At 40.0% G+C, this 13,575-nt stretch overlaps 1 protein-coding gene across 2 annotated transcripts in view; it reads left to right on the forward strand.

The window, feature by feature from the left end:
* MYO7B (myosin VIIB) overlaps positions 1-13,575 on the forward strand; it is a 255,392-nt gene that overhangs the window by 121,716 nt on the left and 120,101 nt on the right. For both annotated transcript variants that reach the window (XM_073674582.1, XM_073674581.1), the window contains exons 18-24: positions 3,229-3,321; positions 4,342-4,436; positions 5,749-5,833; positions 5,937-6,155; positions 6,734-6,862; positions 6,967-7,164; positions 11,805-11,975. In XM_073674582.1, the coding sequence (XP_073530683.1) occupies positions 3,229-3,321; positions 4,342-4,436; positions 5,749-5,833; positions 5,937-6,155; positions 6,734-6,862; positions 6,967-7,164; positions 11,805-11,975 (990 nt within the window). The remainder of the gene's footprint in view (positions 1-3,228; positions 3,322-4,341; positions 4,437-5,748; positions 5,834-5,936; positions 6,156-6,733; positions 6,863-6,966; positions 7,165-11,804; positions 11,976-13,575) is intronic.

The following is a 13,575-nucleotide window of genomic DNA, read 5'->3' on the forward strand; positions in this document are numbered from 1 at the left end:
GCAACCCATCGGCAAATATCGATCCACGTAATACTCGCCGTTCCAAAAACAACCTAACAACACGATACTCTCTGGGTGCACGGGCAGCAGCCGAAATGACGACTCAATACCAGTCTTAGCTAACCATGACCCAGGCCCGTATCTCCTAACCCATTGCACCGCTGCATCAAATGAAGTATACTCCACTGAACAAAACTCTTGCGCGATACCATCATTAACCGAAAGCCCCTTTGGATAAGACAAATGTTGAATCAACCGAAACTTATTGGGTTTCTTCTTAGGTACCACCCCCAACGGAGAAATCATCACGTCATCCCGCGGTAAACTCTGAAAAGGACCCGCTATCCTACTAAGTTCCACCTCCTTCCTCAACTTCTCGCTAACCACTCCCGGGTAAAGAGACTCCGACCTCAAATTGACTAGGTGGCGGAATCCTAAAACCTTCCGAAAAACCTTCAAAAATAACAGCGGCCTTCAACCGATCCAGGTACCTATTTAGAAAGGGGGCCATTGCATGAGGTCTCAATGGAGTCACCCCCTTAACTGGAACCCACTGAAGTCTTCCCTTTTCCTTTTTTAAAACATTTTGATGCCCCGTGTTAGCTACCGCTGCAATGGGGGCACACATGTTTAAATTTGCAACTGCTCCCATACTTACACTGGCCGTCATTAAATTGCCAGCATGTTCCTGTCTTCTCTTTTGAACCTTGTGCCCCTTGATTGCTTCCTCCATGACCAACTGCTTGTGCCCCACTGCTTCCACCCCCGTGAAAGGACTGCCCATACCTAGCTGGAGCCATAACCTTTAGCCACAGCCCTATGTCCTTTTGATCCCACCTAATCTCAGGCCTTACCACCTTCCTCTGCCGAAACTGCTCATCGTATCTTAACCACATCTGCCCACCATAAATACGATGTGCCTCCCCAATAGAGTCCTGGTAACAAAAAAGGCCCGAGCAATTTTCCGGTGTTTTTTCCCCAATAACACTAGTTAGTATTGCAAACGCTTGCAGCCAGTTTACGAATGTCTGAGGAATCAGCCTCCACTTCTACTCCTCTTCTTTTTACTATCATCCTTCTTTCCCTTATCCAAATTAAACTTTTCCAGAGGGAGGAGCGAAAAAATTTCCACATATTCATCCTTCCAAACTTTTTCTTTCACTTCCTTCTTCAAGTGTGCCCCAACGGACTCTCAAAGCACACGTAAACCTCCCCTCTCGCTTGATCGTCAATTTTTACGGCCTCCCCTTTCTCTTTCTCATTTTGCACAGACACACCTGAGGATGCCCCATCCTCCCCCACCACTGCCATGCTCAACTCCCCACAGACCCGTGGCGCAACCAACTGCCCGGGAACCTACGCCCCTGCGGGAGAAACCCCTGCCCCAGCCACTGACCTACCATCTAACCTTGCCAAAACCTGCAACAAACTAGTTAAAACATCCCTAAGCTCAGGTGCAACTGTCCCAGTTACCTTACCCCGCTAACATTTCTCCCGCTAGGCCCGCCCAACTGACTACGCTCCATTCCCAAAGACATTAAACCAACTGGTAACAGACCAGACATTGAAGCATACTCACCGCGATATATGCCGAACTTCCGGTGTGTGAGCGGCGTGAGCGGTGCTGCAGCTCCACCAGGCCAGCTGGGCGGATTCCCGCCGGTGCGAGCCCGGCGGCGGTGGACCACACCGCCGCGCTCACCTCCCGCAGGGTCCCCGGAGGGGCTCCGCAGCTTTCGCCTGGCGCACGTGTTCACCTCAGGGGAAAATCTCTCCGGGGCCGCATCCTCGTAGCTCTCCTTCCTGATCCCGATGGCGCATCCTCACTCCTGGCAGTCACAAGCAAGTCCGACAGCTGGGACTGCAGCCACCCCTCGCTCCTGGACCGAGCTGCATCCCGCAGCTAATTGAAGAGGGCATCCACTGGATCCATGAGGTAACTGTAACTTTTGTGGTTGTGTCCTCTTCTTTACGTGCCTTGAATGGCAGGTTCCCACCTCCCACTTTTATATATCCCCCCCTTAGCTTTCTTAAGCCAGCCCCCCTGGGCATTTCTCCCAATCCCGAGCCCCCACTTCTTTTAAATCTTACAAGCCTACCTCCTGGCCCATCCCGGTCATGTGGGGCCTCCTTCCAGCTCCGCTTGCCTCCTGCCCCCTCCTGTATTGCTCTCTCTATTGGAGCCCATTTGGCACAAATGGGTGCGGTAAATATTCGGCAAGCAATTTGATTTTCTGTTTCTCAAACATCGAAAAGTACAAGTGCGGGAGAGGTATGTAAGAATAAGGAGTGTTTCAACTGTAAATACTGAGGATACTTTATTTAGCTAAATACATACAGTTTTATGCTGAAAAAAAACAAATGGAAACAATCCGCAATGTATATATAAATTAAGTCTATGATGTCAGTGGATCTCAATGACAATTTAATTTAGCTGTTTTCTATGAATAAGTAGGAGAAGGCAGTGGCTATCATGTTCTATCCTTTCGAGATTGTGAGTAAAAGACGAGAATAGTACAACCTCAATTCTGAACAACTTGGGACTCTGTATAAAATGTAAAAAATAACAGAATGCAATAATTTTGAAATCTCTTATAGCCATATTTTATTGGAAACTAATCACATATCTTGATGATGATTTCTAGGAACTATTGTTCTTCTTTACACTCTAGATAGTTCTTAATGATTGCTGTATGTTTTGGGGTTGTTGTCCTTCTGCAGAATAAATTTGGAGCCAATCAGATGTCTTTCTGATATTGCATGAAGGATAAGTATCTGACAGTATTTCTCAGCGTTGAGGACATCATTACTCTGACCAAATCCCCAACTTTATTTACTGAAATGCAGACCCCAACTTCAAGGAACTTCCACCATGCTTAACTGTTGGCTGCAGACACAATTTATTGCACCACTCATCAGCTTTTTGGAGAACAAACTGCCTTCTATTACAACCAAATATTTCACATTTTAAATCAGCAGTCCAGAAAACCTACTTCCATTATTTTGCACCCTATCTCCTATCAAGTGCCATAGTCAATCCTATAGTAATCATTTGTATGAAGAAAACAAAATGTATGAATTTAATTGGTTTGATCAGAATTTAAAGTGTGACACCATCATGCACACAAATTACTAAATACTGAGAGAAAAGAATAACCCTCCCGGCATCAGTGTATTGACAGTTATCACATGGTTTTTGTGAAAATCTACCATTTCTTTTTGTTTTAGTGGGATCATCTTGATTGCTGCATGGATATTATTAGGGCAGTCATAGGAAAAAATGAAGACTGGAAAGTAGGAAAGACAAAGCTTTTCTTGAAGGTAAAATATTATATAAAACTACTGGTAAATATATTGTACATCATTGTTAGTTTCACATACCTCAAGGTACTAGTCTTTCTTTGCATGGCATTTTCCTAATCACTGTATACACAGAGTTGATCAAGCGCCGTGTATATACAGTAGGAAGCAGAATCATTGCTTAATCCACTCGTCCTATTGGTTATGTGAGTTCCAGTTGTTGGGAGGAACTGCTAGATCTCAGCAGATTCAGATCAGTTCTGGAGTCAATTCAACTGAATATGCCCTTTAGTGGTGTCTAATATCCCAGCCCTAGTAACGAGAGAAGTCCGCAATAATAATAATAATACATTTAAATGTTGAAATGCTCCCCAAAGGTATTTTTATGATTTTACTGGAGTTAAAATGTGTGAAATTAAAAAAATCAATATAAAATGTACCACGTAGGAAAAAATAAATAAATAGATGAAACAAAATGAAAATTAAAAGCCACAGCCCGTCCGAATTGCTGTTTCTAGCACTGTTCCCCAAAAAAATCCCCAAACAAACAAAAATAAAATGTGTGTCTGATACATAAACATAATATTCATGGAAGGGGGAACACAATTTAAAATGTATTTCAGTGGTCCTTTTTAGACATAAAAAAAATTAAAATGTGAAAAATAGACACATTTCCTTTTTTTCCTTTCAACATTTTTGCCAAATAATAATAGAAAATTGACACAAAAATGACATCACGAATAAAAGGATAAGCAATCATTATTTGAATGTCTGAAGGCAACATTTTTTAGAGCTCTTAAAACCTGCATATGCTCAAAGACAAAAAAAAGGCCTGTCATGAAAAGGAGAAAATGGCCCTGCATTGAAATGGTTAAAAAATGGTCAGCAAAAATCTATAATCTATCTCCTGTACAAATTTTCATTATAATAATGTAACACACGGTATATACAGGTTTCTATCCTGCTTTATACCTTTTGTGCAATTATATCACCGTATAAGCAAGGAAATAAAGTATTTGTCTATTGCTGTTCTTTATCTAGGATCAACATGATACAAAACTAGAGGTGGAACGTGAAACCGTAATCACATCCAGTGCTATTCTCATACAAAGAGTGCTAAGGGGATTTAAAGACAGGTAAACTATTTTGATGTCATTATTGTGTGATGTGCTCTTAGAAGAGTATTGGCCGCTCCTACATTCCCTGAAAAGATGTCATTAATGCACACTTTAAGCCAGTACCCGACAACTCGTCTTTTTCTAGCAAATAAGCTTAGTGTAACGATTCCTCCCCTCTGTGCTAAGCTGTCTGTGCAGGGATTGACAGCTCAGTTGTCCAGTCTGGTGCAGTAGGGGGGGGGGGGTACTGAGCTGTCTGTATAGTGATTGACAGCTCAGTTGTCTAGTCTGGTGCAGGGGCATGCTGAGCCGCCTGTGTTTTTATTGACGGCTCGGCCGTCCAATCTGAGGCTGGGAGGTGCTGAGCTCTCGTCAGGTGCTCCCATTTCCCTTGATTGTTCAACTATTTAACTGAGCTGGCAGTCCCAGATAGCTGTCAGCCGTAGTTTCAGCTAAGTGTAGTTAGTTTACTCTGTGCCTTGTATTTTGCTTGTTGATGTATCTCTGCCTGACCTTGGACCTCGTTCTGACCATCCATCTGTTTAACCCCTTTGTTATGATCCGCTATCCTCCTGGTATTTTGACCTCGGACCGTTACCTAACTACGACTTTGTCTCTTCCCTCTGACGTACCCTCTTGGCTATTGACCTCAGACTCTACTATCCCGAGTCACGGCTCATCCGTGAGAAGTGACTCAGCGTCACACTTAGCATGAAGCTAGCCCTGATAAAGATTCAATATTTCTGCTCAACCTGTATTATGGAGTCTTTAGTTGATGTTATTGCGATCTATATTAGGGCAATAACCAATTTTCTTGCAGATTCTTTGCATGAGTAATATATGTATTATCATTACTCAGTAAATAATTGGTAACACTTGTCACATTAGAACTCTCATCAGAAAGGCCCCCAGGCATATTACAATTGATCAGACACACCAATTTTTTTAGTGAATGGTTGACCCTCTAATGTCTATGGAGGCCTCTCAAGTCTACTCTGACATATGATGCCACAGAAAAGAAGGATCAAGTATTTCAAATTCATATACGCCATCATTTTGTTTTCCCTGAAGATAAGCCCCACTCTTCCCTTGTAGAGTTAAATCGGGTGTGCATGTGTATAGCGCTTGTTGAACTGACTGCAATGAAAGGTGTAGGGGCACCATAACGTTTGTCACATCTTTGTTATGCCTTCCGTACATTTTTTTGCAAACTTTTTCTTGATTGTTGATTATTTTTTATTCCAGTATATTTTTATTGTGTTATTTATTTAATTCTGCAATAATGCTGCAATTGTTTACGTGGTTTTTAAAGTGTCTTCCTACTTTGCAGGAAACTGTTTCTTAAGCAGAAAAAGTCTGCTGTGAAGATTCAAGCTGCATGGAGAGGTTACCGTGATAGGAAGTCCTACCTCAAGGTATTATTTTTTCCTTGAATGGCGTTTCTTATCATTGCTGAGTTAAATATTTTAGTCCATTATAATGGTCACTTCTTCTAAAGTTCTAACTCTTCTATTTCAGATGCAACATGGTTTCCAAAGACTGCAAGCAGTTATAAGAAGCAGACATGTACGCCTCCAGTATCAGAAATCTCAAGCTATCATTTCTAAACTACAGGCCAAATGCAGAGGTTATCTACTAAGAAAACGCCTTGCACAGGAGAAGACAGCTATTCTTGTTCTTCAGACTTACACCAGGGGTATGCTGGCTCGTAATAGGTACCGGAGGATGAGGAAGAATGTAAGTAAGACTAGATGTGGACTAAGGCTAGGGCTACACTGCAACATGTGTCACGCAACACTAAAGTCACATTGTGACATCGCTTATGATGTTCTCCAATTGTGTCGCACAGCTGCGTCAAGGAGGCACAAGTGTTTCCAAATGAGTTGGATTTTTTGTTGCTGGTCACAGATCTCACGGGACTTACTTGCCAGAGTCTTGAAAGTGAGTCACATACAACTGCGACTTGCGTGCAACTTCTCTGCGTTGTGGCCATTTTTTTTAGAGAAAAAAATCACAGCTCTAAAATTGTTAGGCAAAAACAAGTTACAGACAAGTTGAACAGATGTTTTTTTTGCCACACAGCTTTTCTTAGAACCGCTGTCACTGTATAGCCGCTAGCTTAAACGTTCTGGCATTTGGGCAGTATCCAAAATATCCGATGAAGAAACTAAAATTTGCACTTTTTTTTCCAATAAGACTCAACTTAAAGATTTGGGAACAATCTGTGTAAAATATGTTTTTCTTTTTTCTAAAAAAGGGTAACAAAAAAAATAGTCAATTTATATTTAAAATTAGATTTTTTTTTTTTACCACAGGATTTATTAAACCAGCAAGACATAGCAATGCAAAAGAAAAGGAATATGGTGCAGAAAGAGCTTCTACAACAACAAGAGAGGGAAAACCTGGCAATGGTGGAGCAAGTGTTTGGGTTTTTACCTCTCATGGTAAATGTCAAAGTGAACCATTTTATATTCTATAAATGTGTTTATTGGCATAAAACATATTTAATAAAAATATATTAATAAAAAAAACAATATTTTTCCACAAGGACCTGGATTCACCATCTTTAGATGAAATAGACCTGGACACACTCCCTCTAGAGCTAGAGAAAGAGGTGGACCACCTGTCTGATTTCACGTTTCCGAAGTTCGCAGCTACCTACTTTCAAGGCTCAGCTACAGATACCTACATACGGAAGACATTGCACCAACCACTTTTGTATCATGAAGACCACAGTGATGTTCTAGTAGGTTGTCAATTTTATATTAAATATATGTTGATTTTTAAATGTTTGTTTCAAGCTACATTTCCACAATGAGTATTTGGTGAGTGTTAGATGTTGCAGATTTTTGAAATGGGTGCAGAAATGGTGCACAAAATCTGCATCATCAAAAACTCACTAAATACTCATCGTGAGAACCTAGCCTCATTTATACTGATCTATCACCTAATATAATACATTATAGTAAGAAGATGTGATAAAGGCGGTATAGGTGCCCGCAAAGTAATTGTTAAAATAGACAATTTTATTAAGGAAAACACTTCCCATAGTGTATCCCATAGTCCTCCATACAGTAATATGGCTACCACAATGTACTCAGTGATTTAAAACAAAACAAAAAATACTCACCTTTCCTCCTCGTTCTCCAGCATACAACTCTGGCAGCGGGCGCCGTGTAGTGATGTCATGGCGCCCGCTGCGCTGAGACGTCAGTCTCCGAAGAAGAATGTTGGAGGAGAAAGCATCAGCTGACGCTCCCTCTTTCATCATTGCTTTCTACTGTATAGGATACCGATACAGTTAAACTTGTGATGATGGGTAGGGCGGGGGCCTCTGCACTATGGGGAATTCACCTTTACTGTGCGCCAAAGATCACTGGGACCGGAAGTGTGCGGGATTTCCGGATCCGCACATGACGTCAAAGGGACGTCTGAAGAGAAGGGCAGGAGAAAACTCGTATAATTACCGAAGGCAATCTTATCTTCCAGGCAGCCTACGCCCCATAGCCTGGAAGAGTAAAGCTATAAAAGGCCGCATCCAGGGGGTATACAGGTATGACTAATTTCAGCTGTATACAACCTGTATGCCCATATTATTAACCCAAAAAGCTCAAAAGGGTGACAGGTTCCCTTTAAAGTTAAAAAAAAGCTTAAACTGCCTTTTTTATTTGTTTTTTTTCATTGTGGTTTGTGTGCAAGGGGCAATTTTTTATCGCTTCAGTTGATTCAGAAGTCAAATATAGAACTTTTTTTTATGCAGAAGCAGCTTAAGAATTGCCATGTTGTTTCTATTTCCATATTGAAAAAACAGCTCCATGTGCACAGTGGGTGTGTTTTCCAACTGAAATTAATAAGAAGCTTATTTAGAAAAATTTAAAATTGTTTTGCTTAGATACGTGTCTCATGTCCATTTAAAAACGGATGCTACACATACCAGAGACACGTACAGTACAGACCAAAAGTTTGGACACACCTTCTCATTTAAAGATTTTTCTGTATTTTCATGACTATGAAAATTGTACATTCACACTGAAGGCATCAAAACTATGAATTAACACATGTGGAATTATATACTTAACAAAAAAGTATGAAATAACTGAAAATATGTCTTATATTCTAGGTTCTTCAAAGTAGCCACCTTTTGCTTTGATGACTGCTTTGCGCACTCTTGGCATTCTCTTGATGAGCTTCAAGAGGTAGTCACCGGAAATGGTGCTCCAACAATCTTGAAGGAGTTCCCAGAGATGCTTAGCACTTGTTGGCCCTTTTGCCTTCACTCTGCGGTCCAGCTCACCCCAAACCATGTCGATCTGGCGTAGCACCCCATCACTCTCCTTCTTGGTCAAATAGCCCTTACACAGCCTGGAGGTGTGTTTGGGGTCATTGTCCTGTTGAAAAATAAATGATGGTCCAACTAAACGCAAACCGGATGGAATAGCATGCCGCTGCAAGATGCTGTGGTAGCCATGCTGGTTCAGTATGCCTTCAATTTTGAATAAATCCCCAACAGTGTCACCAGCAAAGCACCCCCACACCATCACACCTCCTCCTCCATGCTTCATGGTGGGAACCAGGCATGTAGAGTCCATCCGTTCACCTTTTCTGCATCGCAAAAAGACATGGTGGTTGGAACCAAAGATCTCAAATTTGGACTCATCAGACCAAAGCACAGATTTCCACTGGTCTAATGTCCATTCCTTGTGTTCTGTAGCCCAAACAAGTCTCTTCTGCTTGTTGCCTGTCCTTAGCAGTGGTTTCCTAGCAGCTATTTTACCATGAAGGCCTGCTGCACAATGTCTCCTCTTAACAGTTGTTGTAGAGATGTGTCTGCTGCTAGAACTCTGTGTGGCATTGACCTGATCTCTAATCTGAGCTGCTGTTAACCTGCGATTTCTGAGGCTGGTGACTCGGATAAACTTATCCTCAGAAGCAGAGGTGACTCTTGGTCTTCCTTTCCTGGGGCGGTCCTCATGTGAGCCAGTTTCTTTGTAGCGCTTGATGGTTTTTGCAACTGCACTTGGGGCCATTTTCAAAGTTTGCCCAATTTTTCGGACTGACTGACCTTCATTTCTTAAAGTAATGATGGCCACTTGTTTTTCTTTACTTAGCTGCTTTTTTCTTGCCATAATACAAATTCTAACAGTCTATTCAGTAGGACTATCAGCTGTGTATCCACCTGACTTCTGCACAACACAACTGATGGTCCCAACCCCATTTATAAGGCAAGAAATCCCACTTATTATACCTGACAGGGCATACTTGTGAAGTGAAAACCATTTCCGGTGACTACCTTCAAACAGAGGCTGGACAGACATCTGTCTGAGATGATTTAGTGAATCCTGCTTTGAGCAGGGGGTTGGACCAGATGACCCAGGAGGTCCCCTCCAACTCTACCATTCTATGATTCTATGATTCTACCTCTTGAAGCTCATCAAGAGAATGCCAAGAGTGTGCAAAGCAGTCATCAAAGCAAAAGGTGGCTACTTTGAAGAACCTAGAATATAAGACATATTTTCAGTTGTTTCACATTTTTTGTTAAGTATATAATTCCACATGTGTTAATTCATAGTTTTGATGCCTTCAGTGTGAATGTACAATTTTCAAAGTCATGCAAATACAGAAAAATCTTTAAATGAGAAGGTGTGTCCAAACTTTTGGTCTGTACTGTACATGTGAAGTGGGCCTAAATACCATCCACTTTGCTGAAACTGTAAGGATACGTTCCCACAATGAGCTTTTGAAGCTGCATACGTTTACTGCATCAAAAACACAGCGTCTTACAGTTCCAGCAAAGTGGATGGGATTTATAGAAATTTAACACCCCCTGTGCTTTGTTTTTACACAGCATAAACTGATCTGCGGTGCGTGTTTCAGATCCACAACATGTCAAATGCAGAAAATCTATAGGTAAAAAAAGCACATACATTTTAAGTGCGTTTCCGCTGCTGAAATGCATCAAAAATGCATGTAATCTGCACCTAAGTGTATCAATAAAGTTTTGTCAAAGCCAAATACCAGGAAGTATCAAAAACAAAGCAGCTTTATTTAAAACATGACACCCTAAAAAGAGACAAAAATATAGAGTCAAAAACTCAATAAAAACGCATGTAAAAAATGCACTAATTTACTTAATAGGTGCAGAAAGTCTGCAACATCAAAAACTCACCAAAACCTAATCGTGGGAACGTAGCTAAGTGTCTGGATCCCAATTGCCGTACATAGTGGATGAATGCAATGTACTATAAATCTAGACAACAAAAAAGGTATACTGAACAGGAAATTCATAATTTTTTCCATGTATAAGACACCTGAATACAGATAGACAAAAAATATATACATATAAAGAAAAATACAGAAAATATGAGGATGTATCAGATAGGAGACATACCGGTATACAGCAGGTGAAATAAGTATTGAACACGTCACCAATTTTCTAAGTAAATATATTTCTAAAGGGGCTATTGACGTAAAATTTTCACCATATGTCGGTAGTAACCCATCCAATCCACACAGGCCAAGAAAACTAACCATAGAAAACACACAGGAAAAAAGTATTGAACACATGAAAATCTTTAGACAACTCACTCATTTTACCCATCATGAGATGTTCACTCCTCTGTCTGAAATCTTGCGGGAGGCACCTGGTCATTGCCGGTTTATGGTAAAATTACGTTCTTTACACTTCCGGGATATGGCCCAAGCAGTGCTCACTGGAACCTTCAGTATTTTAGAAATTCTTCTGAAACCAATGCCATCAGTATATTTTGCAACAATAAGCTTGCAAAGGTCGTGAGGAAGCTCACTGGTTTTACGCATCCTAAGATGTTTCTTGTGTGGCACCTTGGTAATGAGACACCTTTTTATAGGTCATCAGTTGAATCAGCTGATATTATTTTTCAGGCAGGATTGCTTTCTAATTCCTAATAGATTTCAGCTGGTGTTATTACTTTCCATGACTTTTTGCAGCTCTCTTCTTCATGTGTTCAATACTTTTTCCCTGTGTCACTTCTCATTATTACACATAACTTAATTCATGGACATCTATGGTTTGATTTATTTGCCTTTGTGGATTGGATGGATGGTTACCGACATCTGGTGAGAATTTCATGTCAACAGTATCTTTAAATATATATTTACTAAGAAAATTGGTGACGTGTTCAATACTTATTTACTGTAGGTAACCAAGGAATGTATCTGATAAATCTAAAGCCTACCTAACATATGAAGTACTGTACATAAATACTCTGAGAAACAGGTAATCATCTTCACTCTTCTTTTACGAGTATTGGTACAGCATGAGAGAAACCTGGAAAGTTTAAGTGAAAATAGGATTTTATCCATTCATTTATTATATTTTGTGTGGAAATTATTGTATTTTCATTTCAGGCATCACTAACTGTTTGGAAGATAATACTGCGATTTATGGGCGATCTTCCAGAGCCAGCATTATACACCCCCAGATCTAGAAGCGAGAATAGCTCTGTTCTCACACAAATTTATGACACTTTAACCAGGAAGGATGATATTAAGGCTGCGATGAAGGATGGCATGCAAGGAGTGAGTATCATAAAATGAAGTAATGTTTTCTTTTTGAATCATGTTTTTATTTTGTTAATGGGGTTGTTTAATGAAGACAACTCCTGTCCATATATCCTATTAGACTAGAGAATATGGACATCATATTGGCTGGGCAGAGAGGGTGTCATGATATGGGGCCAGCAGCTTCCCTAGGTTTATTGTGGCCACATTTTGAAAGCCCATGTACGATACAGAGATTGACATCAGCTCATTACTAGAGTGAAGACGTGCAGACAGAGTCCATCAATATGGTGCACGAAAAACTCCAAGCTGGTCCTTGGGTAAAATAGCAGAAATTAAAATAATAAAACATCACTTTACTTTCAACTTCATTAAAAATTCACATATGAGTAGGGAACCCGAGACACGTGTCCTCCGTACACAAGTTTAATCAAACATGAACAAGAATAGCAATAAAAGCTAAAAGCACTGATGCTCAGGTATTTAACGCAAAGATCCAATATGTTTCACGTGCAAGAAATAGTTTACTCCAATCCCACTCTACCTGGGTCTATTAATACACTCAGACCCAACAACCTGTAGAGTAGAGGAATGCTTAGATACATCTGACAGAGAGCACTTATGGTAGTTTGCACAGATCTCGGTACAGCCGATATATTCTGCTACTTTTATCTTCAAAGGGCGGGAAGTATAACCAGTGTATTGCACATGACATTGTTCACATGTGACCATATTCACTACATCTGAAGTATTACAGTTCACATAAGACTTTATGGGATAGAGAGTGTCTATACCAGAAGAAAATGTCGTAGCCTTGGTCGTTTGTTTCCATAAATTACGTCTATTACCACTACATTTATATGACCATTTGGTGATATTGTTAAAATATTGATGAGCAGGTATCAGATTCATGTACATTTTGAAAGTAATTGACTCTTTACCTCTTCCCAACCAAGGGATTTTCCCAGTTTTGCCTTCCATTTTTGACCCAGCAACATGATTCTCCAGGAAAATACAATTACAGAGATACAAAATTTGTACAAGTTTTTTTTTACTAAAGTGGTGTAAAAAAAAATCTCTGAAATTCATAAAAAATGTTTTGCATGTGTCGCTATGTCCTGAAACCCATATTGTTTTAATTCATTTAGTCAATAGGGGGTATTTTTTGCATTGCCAAATTTGCATTTTTATTGATACAATTTTGGAATACACTGTGTTCCAAATTATTATGCAAATAATATTTTCTCAGATTTTCCCAAATTACCTTTATGAATTGCAGTCATTGTAATTTTCCAGTCAAATAACTATTAGAGTACAATTGAAAGGTTTTTGTACAAACTGCCTATGATAACAGTATATTTTAAAAAAAATAAAAAACTCAAACTGCACTCAAAATGCATGTTCCAAATTATTATGCACAGCAGAGTTTTCAACCTTTTCATTTTAATAAAGAACAAAAAAATGGTCATTTTTGAAATTATAAGCTTTAGCAGGTTATTACAAACTGAAATCAAACAGTTTTCAACTCAAAACTTTATTCTAGGTGATGTTACATTTGCACATAGGACCCCTTGTTCGAAAGGAGCTTCTGAACTCTCTCGTCCATTGAATTTGTCAG

Source organism: Phyllobates terribilis, unplaced genomic scaffold (genome assembly GCF_046119375.1).
Source record: "Phyllobates terribilis strain yellow unplaced genomic scaffold, ASM4611937v1 Scaffold_3__8_contigs__length_932513732, whole genome shotgun sequence".
NCBI lineage: Eukaryota > Metazoa > Chordata > Amphibia > Anura > Dendrobatidae > Phyllobates > Phyllobates terribilis.